This window comes from Colossoma macropomum, unplaced genomic scaffold (genome assembly GCF_904425465.1).
Source record: "Colossoma macropomum unplaced genomic scaffold, Colossoma_macropomum, whole genome shotgun sequence".
In the NCBI taxonomy this organism is placed as follows: Eukaryota; Metazoa; Chordata; class Actinopteri; order Characiformes; family Serrasalmidae; genus Colossoma; species Colossoma macropomum.
The window spans coordinates 14,787,164-14,801,401 of NW_023494801.1; the positions used below are offsets into that span (position 1 = coordinate 14,787,164).

The 14,238-nt window shown below is 36.4% G+C and overlaps 1 protein-coding gene across 1 annotated transcript; it reads left to right on the plus strand.

The window, feature by feature from the left end:
- The first annotated feature begins 739 nt into the window (after positions 1 to 739).
- drc3 (dynein regulatory complex subunit 3) lies at positions 740 to 13,682 on the plus strand. Its single transcript, XM_036590034.1, has 13 exons — positions 740 to 794; positions 4,190 to 4,361; positions 4,503 to 4,619; positions 4,708 to 4,874; positions 5,258 to 5,404; positions 7,699 to 7,818; positions 8,242 to 8,354; positions 10,607 to 10,781; positions 10,907 to 11,038; positions 12,544 to 12,614; positions 12,695 to 12,818; positions 12,902 to 13,033; positions 13,533 to 13,682. Exons 2-13 carry the CDS (start codon positions 4,202 to 4,204, stop codon positions 13,641 to 13,643), a joined length of 1,569 nt encoding a protein of 522 aa, XP_036445927.1. The 5' UTR covers positions 740 to 794; positions 4,190 to 4,201; the 3' UTR covers positions 13,644 to 13,682.
- The last annotated feature ends 556 nt before the right edge of the window (positions 13,683 to 14,238 follow it).

A 14,238-nucleotide genomic window follows, 5' to 3' on the forward strand; every position in this document is an offset into this window, starting at 1 on the left:
AATCAACCTTTAATTAAATTCGGAGCACATTGCATTACGTTACAGAAGTCAGAGATAGAAGAAACAGGATTAGAACAAAAATGTAAACACATTTAAAATGCTTTGAAAATGTATCAAAGCAAAAATAAATTAATTAATTAATAAAAATAATACAATGTAACAATAAGAAATCAATCAAATCAATATAGACAATAGAATTATAAAAATGAAATAACAAATAAATTTGTCATAAGAAATGACAAATCAAGTAGGGATAAAATAATAGAAACGTCGATAATAAAGTACATTAAATCATTTTTAAAAATTCAAAACAACAACTACGCACAGACTAAACGTTTAAAATGTTCATGTGACACCTTTGAGCGAAGCTTTAGAGTTTCCTGAAATGAATTCAGCTCGGTGGTGCACCGCAGCTGATTTTCCCTGTTCAGTGAGAACTCTTGGCACTTGAGGGTTCACTGAGCATTATTAAACTACGACGCCTAACGGTAAGTATACGGGTTGGCGTACTTTCTAACAGTAACTGAGTAGTAGCTCACCCGTCAAAGCTGAACAAACAGAAACTTGACAGATATGATTGATTACTCGATGGCATTGTGTGGATTTTGCGGTTCAAATTTTGGCCTAAGGCAATCTTTTCAGGCCATAACCTCTTCTGCTGCTCGCTTAGCCACTGACAAAACAGCTGTGACGATTGAACGCAGCCTAGAAGCGTGTCCAAGTTGCTAGGCAACAGCAGCTTCAATACAGCAGACGCGGGAGGGCCTGAATAATACAAAAACACTGCCGAACAGGTAATTTACTTCACTAACATCCACTTTACTTTCGTGTGATAGTTTCTTACCACAGATGTTTCAATTTGTTAAATTGCTGACTTCCTCTGAGTGTGTGGTTGGCGCTAATCTAACCGCTAGTTTTAGGTAAGCCAGTCAAGCTGCCTAACCTACATTCAGTGCTGCGCTTTTATTATTGCAGTATAGTGAAGCGGCGGTGACCTCAATGTACAAAATTATTATAATCTAAAAATTAACATCCGAGCATCTAAATATTCACATCTAAAAATGAAATCACTTTTAAAATTCCTTTCGTATCCATCAGAAAAGTTTACTAAGTGAAACTCAGAATGATCCCAGTAACTAATTGAAAACCTACTCAAGTAAGCATTAGGGTGTATTTGCTTTATGTAGCTAGGTTAGTATGTAGCATTTCAGGATAGTATTCTGTTGCATGTCCCTTATTTTGGATGACATCTTGAAGTCTTCTAGAGATGGTCCTTCAAGAGTTTCTTAGTAAAGGCAAGAGTTCTATTTGGAACCATTAGTTCTATATAGAACAACTTCATTCTTAATTAATTCTTTGCATGCAATCTACAGCTTGATAGAGAATGTGTTGGATATGGTTCTTTATACAACAGTTAGTTCTGGCCACGCAAGCTGATTGGTTGAGAAGCGTTCTAACCGTGCTGTTATTTCACCAAAACATAACTCCCTCTCGTGTCTCCCTCTTCTATTGCTTAAATATAGAACCCCATTTCCAAAAAAGTTGGGACGCTGTGCAAAATGTAAATAAAAACACAATGCAAATCATTTCTACCCTAAATTTAATTGAAAATGGTACAAATACAACATAATAAATGTTGAAACAGAAATTTTACTGTTTTTTGAAAAATATATGCCTATTTTGAATTTGATGTCAGTAACAGTCCCAAAAAAGTTGGAACAGGGACATGTTTATCACTGTGGTTCATCACCTCTTCTTTTAACAACACTTTGTAAGTGTTTAGGAAATGAGGAGACCAATTTCTGTAGTTTTGAAAGTGAAACGTTTTTCCGTTCTTTTTGATGTAGGATTTTAACTGCACAACAGTCCTGGTTCTGCTTTGTCATATTTTTCATTTCCATAATGCCCCAAACGTTTTCAATGGGTGACAGGTGTGGACTGCAGACAGGCCAGTTTAGCACCCAGACCCTTTTATTATGGAGCTATGCTGTTGTAATACATGCAGAACGTGGTTGGGCATTATCTTACTGTATTAAGCAAGACCTTACTTGAAAAAGACGTTGTCTAGATGGCAGCATATGTTGCCAAAACCCGTATATACCATTCAACATTAATGGTGCCTTCACAAATGTGCAAGTTACCCATGCTATGTGCAGTAATGCACCCCATACCTTTCCTCTTTAGCCTGGAGAATGCAGCACCCATGATTTCCAAAAACATTCATCGGGCCACAGGACACTTTTAGCTCAGGCCCAGAGAAGGCGGTGGTGTTTCTGGATCCTGTTTATATATAGTTTCTTCTTTGCACGAGTTTTAACTTGCATTTTTGGTTGAAGCAATAAACTGTGTTCACAGACAGTGGTTTTCAAAAGTGTTCCTGAGCCAATGCAGTGATTTCCACTACAGAATCATGCAGTGCCATCTGAGGGCCTGAAGATCACTGCCAGCTAGTATTGGTTTTTGGCCTTGTCCCTTGCACACAGAGATTTCTCTGGATTCTCTTGGATTCTCTAAATCTTATTATGTACCATAGATGATGAAATCCCCAAATTCGTTGCTATTTCATGTTGAGAGACGTTATTCTTGAATAGTTGCACTATTTGCCTGGCAGCCTTTCACAGAGTGGTGAACCCTTCCCCATCATGTTACTGATCTGTTGCCAATTTAATAAGCCATGAGATGTTCCACCAGTTGTGTTTTAGCATTACACAACTTCATTAGTGTTTTGTTGCCCCTGGCCCAACTTTTTTTAAACATATTGCCAGCATCAAATTCAAAATGGGCAAATATTTTCCAAAAACAAAAAAGTTCCTCAGTTTCATACATTGTCTTTGTACTATTTTCAATTAAATAGAGGGTTTAAATGATTTGCACATCATTCTATTCTGTTTTTATTTACATTTTGCACAGCTTCCCTTCAGGGTTGTAGAACCTTTTTTGAAAATGGCTCTATGCACCACCAAAAAGGGTTCTGCTATTGTTACAATTTCAAGCTTAAAACTTTTGAACTCTTATTGGTGTTATATAGAACCCTTTTAGAGGGCCATATACATTCCCCATCAGTCTGAAAAAACATTTCACCATGCAAAGAACCGTTTAACTCATGGTTCTAAATAGAACTATTCCCTTTACTAAAGAACCCTTGAACCACCGTCCTTCTTTTTTAAGAGTGCTGCACATTTAAGCTGCTCAACAGTCCATGGTCTTCATTGTCATATATTGTGTCTCTAAATGCGGTACATGTTTTAAAAGGGAGACAGGTCTTGACTGTAGGCAAGCCAGTCTAGCACCTGCCCTCTTTAGAAAGCAATGCTGTTCTAATCCGTGCTGAATGTAGCTTGGTGTTGTCTTGCTGAAACAAGCTAGGAGGTCCCTAAAAATATGTCGTCTAAATGGCAGCATATGTTGCTCTAAAATGCGTATGTAACCTTCAGCATTAATGGTGCCTTCACAGATGTGCAAGTTTCTCCATGCTATTGATACTAACACACCCCCATACCATGACAGACGCTGACTTTTGAACTTTGCATTCTGAATCTTTTGATGGTATTCTGCACCACAGAGGGTGAAATAACTAAAATCCTTGAAAATGCTCATTGAGGAACGTTATTCTTAAACTGTTGCCGCAATTTTGGGCAAAGTGGTTAGCCTTGACACATCTTCTCTTGTAAAAGATTAGGCCTTTCCTCAATGCTCCTTTTTTACCCAAGCATGAATGCATCACCTGTTTAAGATGTTTTTTGAATCATTTCACGACATTTCTAGTCTTAAATTGCCAGTGTCGCAACTTTTCTGGAACATGTTGCATGCCAGTTTTAGAACGAGTTTGTATATACAAAAAAAAATGAAGTTGGAAAGGTAAAACATTAAATATCTTGCCTTTATAGTGTTTACATTTAAATAAAGGCCAAAGTGAATTTCATTGCTGTCTGTTTTTACTTGCTGTGCCATTTTTTTAGAATTGGGTTTGTAAATTATCCAACAACATGATTATAGGCATCATTTTTCTTCATTTGAATGTTGTTCAAAATATCATAAGAGCACTGAATAGTGAACCCAGGATTGTGAATTGAATCAAATAGTGGACTGAGCATATTCTTACACCCCCTGACAAAACCATGAGGAAATGTGATAATGATAATAAAAGTTTATTCTCCTTATGATTCTGTTATTATGTTTCATTTCATAGCATACTGACAAAATGAACAGGCTGTTTGATACAGCGGCGCCCAGCGTAATCGATGAGAAGATGCTACAAAAAGCAGTTGAGGAACAGGGACCTCAAGGCCAGGCTGGCCGTTTAGCTAAAAAAGAGGGCATCCAGTATAATGAAGTGATTCAACTGTGCCTGGAATTGAGAAGTAAGAATTTAACTAGTTCACATTTTCAGTTTAGGCTTGCTCTATTACAAATAAAGCATGAAATGAAAATCATGTTGTGGAAAAAATATAAGATTAAAAAGTGACCTGAAATTCATGTTGTGGAAACTTTTGTGTCTGCAGACATCTTAAAGATTGGCCATTTATGGGAGTTCACTTCTCTGACCAAGCTTCAGCTAAATAATAACATCATCGAGAAGATTCAGGGATTAGAGAAGCTCACCAACCTGGTGTGGCTGGGTGAGTTGTCTTGGTTCTCAGGACTTTCATGTTGAATATTCTTTATTTGAAGTCCTTGTCACTGAACCAGTGATATGTTATTGTTTAGATTTGTCCTTCAATAACATTGAGGTGATTGAGGGACTGGACTCACTGGTGAAACTCCAGAACCTGAGTCTGTTCAACAATCGTATTTCTGTCATAGAGAACATGGACACACTGGAAAACCTGCAGATTGTCTCGATTGGTAACAATTTAATCTCCCAGCTTGATAATGTAAGTTCAAATGCTTCTATTAGATTTGGGCAAAATAGCATATTGTGATCATACTGCTATACATTATGACTGAGATATGCCTTGTAACTCACAATACCTTATAAATTCTTACTGTAACATGGTTAAAGGCTCACTTGTGTAAAACAGACTTCTGCAGTGTCAGTACTGTGAAGGTCAATATTGTGATAGCAATTCAGACTGAAAAAGTGAAACACTACGCTCTCTTTCTTTGGTCTATCATTTGGTCTATCATCTTTCCATTCTTACCTATGTTTGAGATTATCATAGCTGCATATTTTAGACAAATTTAGATGTTAAAAACACTTATAAGATCATATTCTGCTTGTGCAAATATTTACCCACATATCTAACTTCACTTTTAGGTAATATACCTGAGAAAATTTAAGGAATTGTACACACTCAATCTGGCTGGAAATCCCATCTGCCAAGAAGAAAACTACAAGATCTTTGTGGCTGCATACCTCTCAGATTTGGTGTACCTTGACTATCGGCTACTGGATGAGCAAACTGTGAGTGAGAAATTGATGGCCATCAGTGACATGTACATTTGATGTTATGCTTCTTTACACTGCATACATGATAGCAGCATCATCAGCTAAAATACACAAAATGTCTAAGAGAACCAAAATCTGGCAAATATATGGACAATTTTGTCCTGTATTTCCCTGGCTGTGATTTTATCAAACAGAGCACATACTTCTGTTGAAGTATGGAAACTATTGAACAGAGGATCAGTGTAATGATGTTATAAAATACAGTGCTGTGCAAAAAGAGGCCACCCTTCATTTTTTAACTTTCAGTCAAAAAAGACATTAAATAGCAGTTATTCATTTTTTAGCATCAGGAAAAAAGCAGAAAACACATATTTAACAGAGGATTGAAGAACAAAGGCCTCAAAAACTAAAAATAATATAGAGCTTTTCAGTATTTAGTGCATCCACCCATTTTGGGAGACTTCAAACCTCCAAAGTTCAGTCTCAGAAATTGGTTGCATTTTTGCTTCTCATGTTCCAAATAAACCCAAACACATTCGTTGATGTTGAGGTCTGGACTCTGGGGTGGTCAGTCCACTGTTCTGAGAACACCAGCAGCTTCTTTTATTGATTTGCAAATTTTCTTCTTTTATTGTCTGTTTCCTTTTTTTCAGTAAGGGCTTCTTGACAGCTGCACATCCTTTCAGACTCATAGCACTGAGTTGTATCCTTAACAGTTTAAGGATAGACAAAAACACCTGTGGATTTTTTTCAGATCTGGAGCAAAAGATGAAAGCTTTAAGTGCTGTTTATCTGATGGTGACAGTTTTGGTGATCTGCACAGGTCTTGCACAGTTGTTAGTATCGTCATTTTCTCTATATTTTTAAAACATTTGTTAAGCTTATTGGGTAAATAACCATGGCAGAAACATTAAAAATGTATGAAAAACACTCATTCATAATTTCTGTGACACAATATACACCAAAAACTAAAAAGAGAAGACCACACATTGAATTTTAAAAGAAGAATAGATGATTAAATTATTTATAAATTATTAAATAATTAAATTATTGATTATAGGAACACATAAGGAAACATGATTAAAAGAAAAAAATATAGAGAAAAATAATCTCAAGGTAAATACTTTCACACAAACAAATATAACATCACATGCAAGGGCTTAACTAAGGCAAAAGCTTAGAGAAAAAAAATCAGCAGGCTAAAGGCTAAAACTCTAAGAGGAGAGAGAGAGAGAGAGTGAGAGAGAGAGAGAGATAGTGGTGGGGTTGAAAGCAGTTGAACCCATACCACTTTAAAATAGCCTACCCTTATAAAGGTTCATGAATGGTTTAAAATTAGTTTATTAATGGTTATTAATTAGGTCATAAAGACAATCATTAATAAGCAGTTACAACACATAAATAAAGGGGGCAACAGTGGCCTGTTGTTTGCCTAATGCTGAACCCTCATTCATTTATACATTTAAACCTCAGATTTTGATGTTCACTGATCTTACTTCATCTTGTTCATCAAACTTGTCAGCTTCACCACATATTCATATTCATCAGATATCACAGCTAACATTTTTATTAATGTGTTATAACTGCTTATTAATGAAATGTTAATGATCCAACTAATAACCATTAACAAACTAATTTTAAACTATACATAAGCAGTTTATAAGGGTAGTCTTATTTTAAAGTGGTGCCGTTATACCTTTATACTATATGTAAATTAGACAATTTACATATACGATTGCTGATTCAGCATTACAAATTAAAACTACTGTAATGCAGACTTGGATTCATTCAGAAAAAAAACTGAACACTGTATCACTGGAGAGATTCAGTTAATGAAGAACCACATCTGACATCAGCGTCCCTCTCAGTCAGGCCCAAGACCTTGAATGTTCCTGAATGGTCACCTTTCACCCAGTTATATGATGATAGAAATACACAGTTCCTACTCCTGCATGATAATCTGCTGCTATGTCTGTTAAGATTTGAGATGGACATAAACAAGTTCTTATCTCATGGCACAGCATCCATCTCAAGAAACATGTCATAAGCATACAGAGACACAAAGGCCCAAGAACTATATTACTGGTATAAGAAATATATTATCAAGCAAAATATTTAATTAATTAAAATATTAAAAAGATTAACGGCCATTTTGACTGGAAATGAATAGAATGGAAAGTGGTCTCTATCTTTCACACAGTACTGTATAACTAATGACTGTAGTACTACTGGAAGTATAATAGTGATAAGGTCGAGTAAGTGAATGTTGTCTGAAGTGTTTTCTGTTTTCATATATGCTCCGTCTGAAGCGAGAGAAGGCCGGCGTGGACTACCAGTATGCACTTGAGGAGATGAGACTCAATGAACTGCAGGAGCAGAAAGAAATGGAGGCTCAAAAAATCACTGAGCAAGAGCTTCAGCTGCATAAGGTAATAATCTATAAAATCATTCCCGCTCTTCATGCTATTCATTCGGAATTTGAAATACTGTTGATTACAACCTAGTAATGTAATACTAATAATAATAAACTTTATTTAGATATTATGTCCAGCTCAATAAATTCAGTTTATTCAATAAGGTGAAACAAAAATTCAGACATTGGAGAAAATCAGAGAAAATAACATTTTAGGAAAGTGGGTTAAGCAAAATAGAATTATACAAAAAAAAAAAATTTAATAGAACACCAATAAAAAAACATGAGTGAAAGGAAGGCCAACGTAGCTCTAAATATCTAAATATCTCATGTAAAACTGAACTCATAAACTCAACATGACCTAAACTTGTACAGTAATTTATGTTGTTTTCTGAATCGTAACCTACATCACAACGACGTCCACTGTTTTCTCTGGCAGGATGCATTTGTTGAGCTCTTGAATGGGCCACATCTGTTTGACAGCATGTTTGCAGATGATGCTGACGCACCTAAACTGGCCTGCCTCCCTGGAGTGACTACACTACTCGATTCATATCCTTTCCTTCTTCTCCCTCAGTGGACCAGATCAGGGATGCCAGTCATTTTACTCAATATATTCATAAATGTTCAAATACTTGTTTTTTCAACTCATTTATCCCACAAGCTGGAAATTAGAGGCTTGTGTGGTGAAAAGAGTCCCAGCTAATGGAGACTGTTTATCATTTACCAAACTGAGAACTAAAAAATGAAGAGAACTTTTGACTAAACTAAGAAGTTTGAGTTGGGTGAACTCTAGTGTCTTCAAGTTAACTCAAGTAAAGCTGTGGAATCAGTGTTTAATCCTGGACCTGCTTTTTGAATGTAGCACATACAGGGCAGCCAATCAAAACAGAGCTCATTTACAAATATCAATCTTAAAAGCACAGTAACAAAAACTGCCTGTTTAATTATGAGAGATAAAGAGAGGCTGGAAAATATTTATGTAAAAATGAATTGTGATATATATAAATATGTGTTTGGAAACCACATAAACTTTCGAAGTGAACCTCAGAATAAAAAAATAAAATAAAATATACAAAAATGTATGTTAATGTAAGCTAATGTGTTTGCTTAATCATTTTCCACCCGGTATCAACCATCACCTATTTTGTCTGAATCAATGCTTCATTAAATTAAATCAGGTGGGCTCGTAATGAATTTAAACAAATCATTGCAGTGGCATTCAGCATCTATTATTCTCCAGCTTTATCTAATTTAGTTGCATCCAGTTGCACCCAATAGCTAGGTCACACTCATCACACAATACTACCAAACTGTTAGCGTGAAGGCTAACACCAGCTTCATCCTAGACACATGAAGCACCACCACATCTTTTCAAACTGCCATTAACTCAATTTCATTGGACAGCTTGACATGCTTGGAACAGAGCACTAGCTGCCAGCTCTGTTATGTCAGCTAACAGATGCCCACGTTAGCTAACATCATGCTGAGTTGTCACAATCATGAAATTTTAGCTGACGATTAATTGTCAGATAAATAATTGGGATTAACTTTTTAATTTTTTTTTTGGTGATCATGTGCAACCATTAAAGTAAAGCCTAAAGGGGCTAAATAGACTTAGCCATCTTGCTTCCTAGCTATGTTTACTCACATATCTACAGTTACACAGAACATTGTGTAGACTTAAACAAAGCCAGAGTGAAAATATAAAATGCTAGAATTAGCTACATACCTCACAAATAAACAGACATTACTTATGCTACCCTCTAAACACATATATACTATGTGTTAGAGCACTAAGTCCCATGATGTGTCTCAATGCATTTGCTGCTTTCTTTTATTGAGATTTATTTGTCTCAATCCAGCACATCCACTTCACATTTTACTTGTTGGGGCATAATATTAATGTCGACTCTAATGACTGTGGAAAAAACTTACAGTCAGCTTAAATAATTGTGATCCTCTCAAATCACTACAGTCATCTCAACTAACTGTGCTTAGGCGATTATGCAATAATTATGACAGGCTTAATGATGGGGAGAGGGGGGCCATTATACCAACCTAAAGAGCGCAAGGCCAGTTATGCTCTCTTGGCTATGGCATCGCCAGGGATCGAACTTGCAGTCTTGTGTTCTTCTAACCAGCTGACTAACTACATTTTACTGTATTTATACATATTTATATTAATTTGAATGTTTCATATTGTTTTTTGCTGGCAAAACAGAGATAAATGGTTCAAATGGTTACTGTTGGGATAAATGGTTTTACACAATTTGCTTAGGTGCCTGAGGCTTTTGCACTGTACCTTTTATCTGGACTGTATGCATTTATTTTTGTAAAGAAACACTAACATTGTGATTTTGTGTCTTGACATTGTGTTAGCTTAACCATTTCTTCTTTGACTTGTCAATACTTACAAGCTTACTTACAATATTTACTTAAATTCAGCAAATCTAACCAATGGCAGGGATGCATGAAGAGCTGGAACCAAACTTGTGTTTTTCTACCTCACATCAATAACATTTCTATGACTGCTCCTTTTATTGTGTAAATATAATTTGGTGTTTATTTTATGGTCATATAGCTTTTTTACAAGCAAAAGTACACTTACTGCCCGAACTGTTTTAAAAATTTTCTCATATGGCCTAAGACTTTTGCAGAATAGTGTATTTTCCTGATGAATTTTACATCTGGCAAGACTGTTATGAACTCTTAACAGAAGCTTTCACCATGTAGAAGATATTTAAATACAATATTAGATAAAAGTCTTTATCACAGTGCATTTACCTTGACAGCATTTAAACATATAAGACCCAGCTTGTGGCGTTATGTATGCAGATGTTTGAAGCCGGTTTAACTCAACATGCACGAAGGCAGAATGAGGTAGAATCCTTCTTCTCGTGCTCCAGGGAAGCAGTGGCTGACAATCAGCAGAAAGCAGCTCAGATAGCAGCTGACTTTGAGAGGTCGAGGAGACAGGTCAGTTTAACTTCCATCCCTTGTTGCCTTAGGCGTGTCAGACTGGATGATATTGTAACTGTAATTGCTTTTAATGGCACCAGACTCCCACTGATAACCACAAACTCTGTTCTGTTCTGTTGTAGGTGATTGCAGAGATGCAGAAGGCAACAGACACCAGACTGTTGGAGGCCCAAGCCAGTAAGTACAGTGATGAGATCTCCCAGCTGTGTGACACTCTTATGACTCTGGAGCTGCAGCTGGTGGACCAGTTAGAGGTAAAGTGGATCTATTAGTTCTGCTGGCCATATGGAAGAGTGATAGGTGCATAATGTTGATCGGGGTTTTCAGCTTCTAGAGGGTTGAACAGGACAGACAAAGCAATAAATTCTGATTATATTGCAACATATTGTGATTGCAATATGCCATACACTGTGAAAGTAGTGTATAATTACTAATAATACTAGCAATTTACTGATTATTTCCATTACTCATTCTATCTTATAAAATAAACCTCACCTTATTTCTAAATACAGCTGATTACTGCATAAGTACAGTTTTTTCCATACCCCTATATGTCTAGTGTACAGCTCACATGTTCTCTAATGTTGCACCAACAGGCAGGGCTGGAATGTAACAGAATTGTCGGGAATACGTATTCATAATACAGAAATTAAGTATCGTATTCAGCCCAAGTTGCATTTTGAAAAAGCAGTATTGAGAGTACAGTCACAATTTTTAGCAGTTACAGGATTGTACAGGATTTCCACACGGAATCGTGATCAGTTGATGTCTCTGTCATTTCATTATTATGCTGATAGTTAATCGGATAGTTGGGACTCTTCAGTGCTTGAAGTCATAACCAGTAGGAGAGCTTGCTTAGCTTTATCTGGAGAAAAACAATTCCCGATTGGCCCATTTTCTGCTCTGCATATGAAGAATTTAACCCTTTTTGTTTCCATCCAGAACTTAATGAAACAAAAGTAATACAGTAATACTTGTTTAGTTTAAATATAAGCATGATTCTATTCATTAAAATTACTGTCATGTATTTTTCAGTTCCCGGAAATCATTAGGCCTCTGAAAGTCCTGAAAGGCTCTAAGGATTCTCCTCTGATTAACTTAGTGCCAGAGGTTCAATTATCTCAATATTATAAGGCAACCAGGTTACTTAATTTTTTAAGTTAAAAATATAATCATGTATGACTGTCACAAATACTCAAACACTCAAAAGGTTGATTACTCAATTGATTGAACTGATTAATTAAATAATTGATTAAAAAATATGTTCTTGTGGGACATTGTCTTGACTAAACTTATCCAATGACATTGTATTTAGTTATGGTTCTAAACCAGTCCAAGTCTGCATTATAATAGTTCTGCTATGCATTGACCAATCAGCAGTTGTAAGCATAGTTGGCCATAGTTGCTCACTCATCTCTCCCTCTCTAATTCGGCTTTTGTTTGTTGTTTTGCTTGATGTTGACCTTGTGTGATGGGTTTTCACTGTGTTTGTACATTTTCTTCATAATATTTACTTTTTGTGTTCCTGTAATCCTGAAAAAAAAATCTGTTACATTTTACAATCTTTCTATTTGAATAATTCAAATCATGGTCTTTTTTTTCTTGGGGTATGTCACAGCATAGAAATTGTGAATGGGTGTTTTTCATACATTTCAGTGGTCAGTAGTCTTGAATGTTCACCTTAAAACAAATGCTCTGGTATTTTTTCTTGATGATTGTATTACAGCTCAATTATGTTCAATTATGCAATTGTTCATAGGACATCATTAAAGACTTTGAGAGGAACATCTCAGACTTGGTTGGAGGATTCACAGAATACATCCAAGGAATATATCCTTTTATCAAACAAGTCCGTTTCAGTGGACAGTTTGGTTTCTTGTTGCATGTTAGCATCCTTAACTGTGTCCCACATTTGCTCAGTGCCGAGATCTAGAGAACCACCACCATGAGAAACTGCTCGAGATTGCAGTGGCCACGTTAGACAGGGTGGCAAAGAATGAGCTGGAGGAGGATTTGCCTGATGATGTGCGCATGGTGAGTGGTGAATGTCGATTTCATAAAAAGTTGCTTCACTTTAGAGAATAAATCAGGCCTGACTCCTCTGTGCTGCCCTCTAGCTCTTTGTGGATAAGGACACATTGATCAATGCTGTCAGTGCTTCTCATGATACACACCTGCTGAAGATTGATAACAGGGAGGACGAGCTCATGATGCGAATCAACAGCTGGATGAGTGCACTGATAAAGTCGGTAAGAGGCAGAAAAAAACACGTTCGTCATAACTGTAAAGTAGGTATACCTTAATATACCGTAACATACAGTAATTATTACCTGAGTATTAGTAAATGGTAAACAGTGTAATAATAATGTATTGATGCATCACTGTACATTTGGTAGTTGTGTGACTTCTACTGAAACACACTTAGGCCCAATCCCATTTCACTCCTTGCCCCTACCACTTAGCCCTTCATTTTGCACGTTCACGCCTAGGGGTAGGGTGTCCTGGTTTTTGTTGAATTAGAGGGGCATTGTGAAGTGTTAGGGCTACATGGCCCTCCAAATGGAGATTTCTCAGAGGCATGCTCCAAACAGAATGTTATGAGAAAAAAAGAAAAACCAGCAAGATGGCTGCACAAGATGGCTGCAAATGGGATTGGGCCTTTGTAATGCATATGAGACGAATAAATAAATGCTCTCCAGAATTGCTCTGATATATTTTAATTTTGTGTGGCATGTTTTATGTAAACAGATACAGGATGAAGAGGTCAAGCGGAATCGCAAGCGCATCTCAGAAATCCATAACTACGTTGACTATGTTAAGGACCAGCTGGAGGAGATCCTTTTGGAAGAGCACCAGTAAAAGGAGAGAAAGGGACTTGCTTTCTATTCTCAAACATATATCTACAGACATACTACACAGCCTTTGTTAAAAGTAAATGGCATATTTTAATAATAACAATCTTCAAAAAATATGTAGACAAGTATTGTATTTGTGCATTTTCTGTTAATAAACATTTTGAGTCTTTGTGGCGCTAAAGATTCAGACACGATTGAATTTTATTTTCTTGTTGGACAATTCCGCCACCTACAGGAAGAGACGGGTGGTGCAGGAGCCCAAAGGGAAGGAGGAGTGGACATAAATGGACATTTCTCAGGGTTTATGTGCACGTGTGCGCGCGTGTACATGTACGGTATCGGGGTGTGGTTGAAGCAGCCTGAAAATTAATTAGCATTACATGAACAAACTGCCATGAAAATGGAAAACCTGTAGAAACCTGTAGAAAGCTGTTAAATTAAAATGTCTTGTGATCAAAAAACATAACATCAAATCTTAGTTATTTAGGTTATACATTTTAATAAATATTTTCATGTTTATTTCTGATTTACTGTGTAGTCATGCAAGCGTGTATATTAGCTCTAACACAATACCAAAGCACCAATCATAATACATAATT

Coding starts and splice junctions, on each gene's coding strand:
- drc3 (XM_036590034.1), top strand. CDS start 4,202: ATGAACAGGCTGTTTGATACAGCGGCGCCCAGCGTAATCGATGAGAAG. Junction 5,405..7,698: donor GGCTACTGGATGAGCAAACT/GTGAGTGAGAAA, acceptor CTCCGTCTGAAG/CGAGAGAAGGCCGGCGTGGA. Junction 12,615..12,694: donor ACAGAATACATCCAAGGAAT/ATATCCTTTTAT, acceptor ACTGTGTCCCAC/ATTTGCTCAGTGCCGAGATC.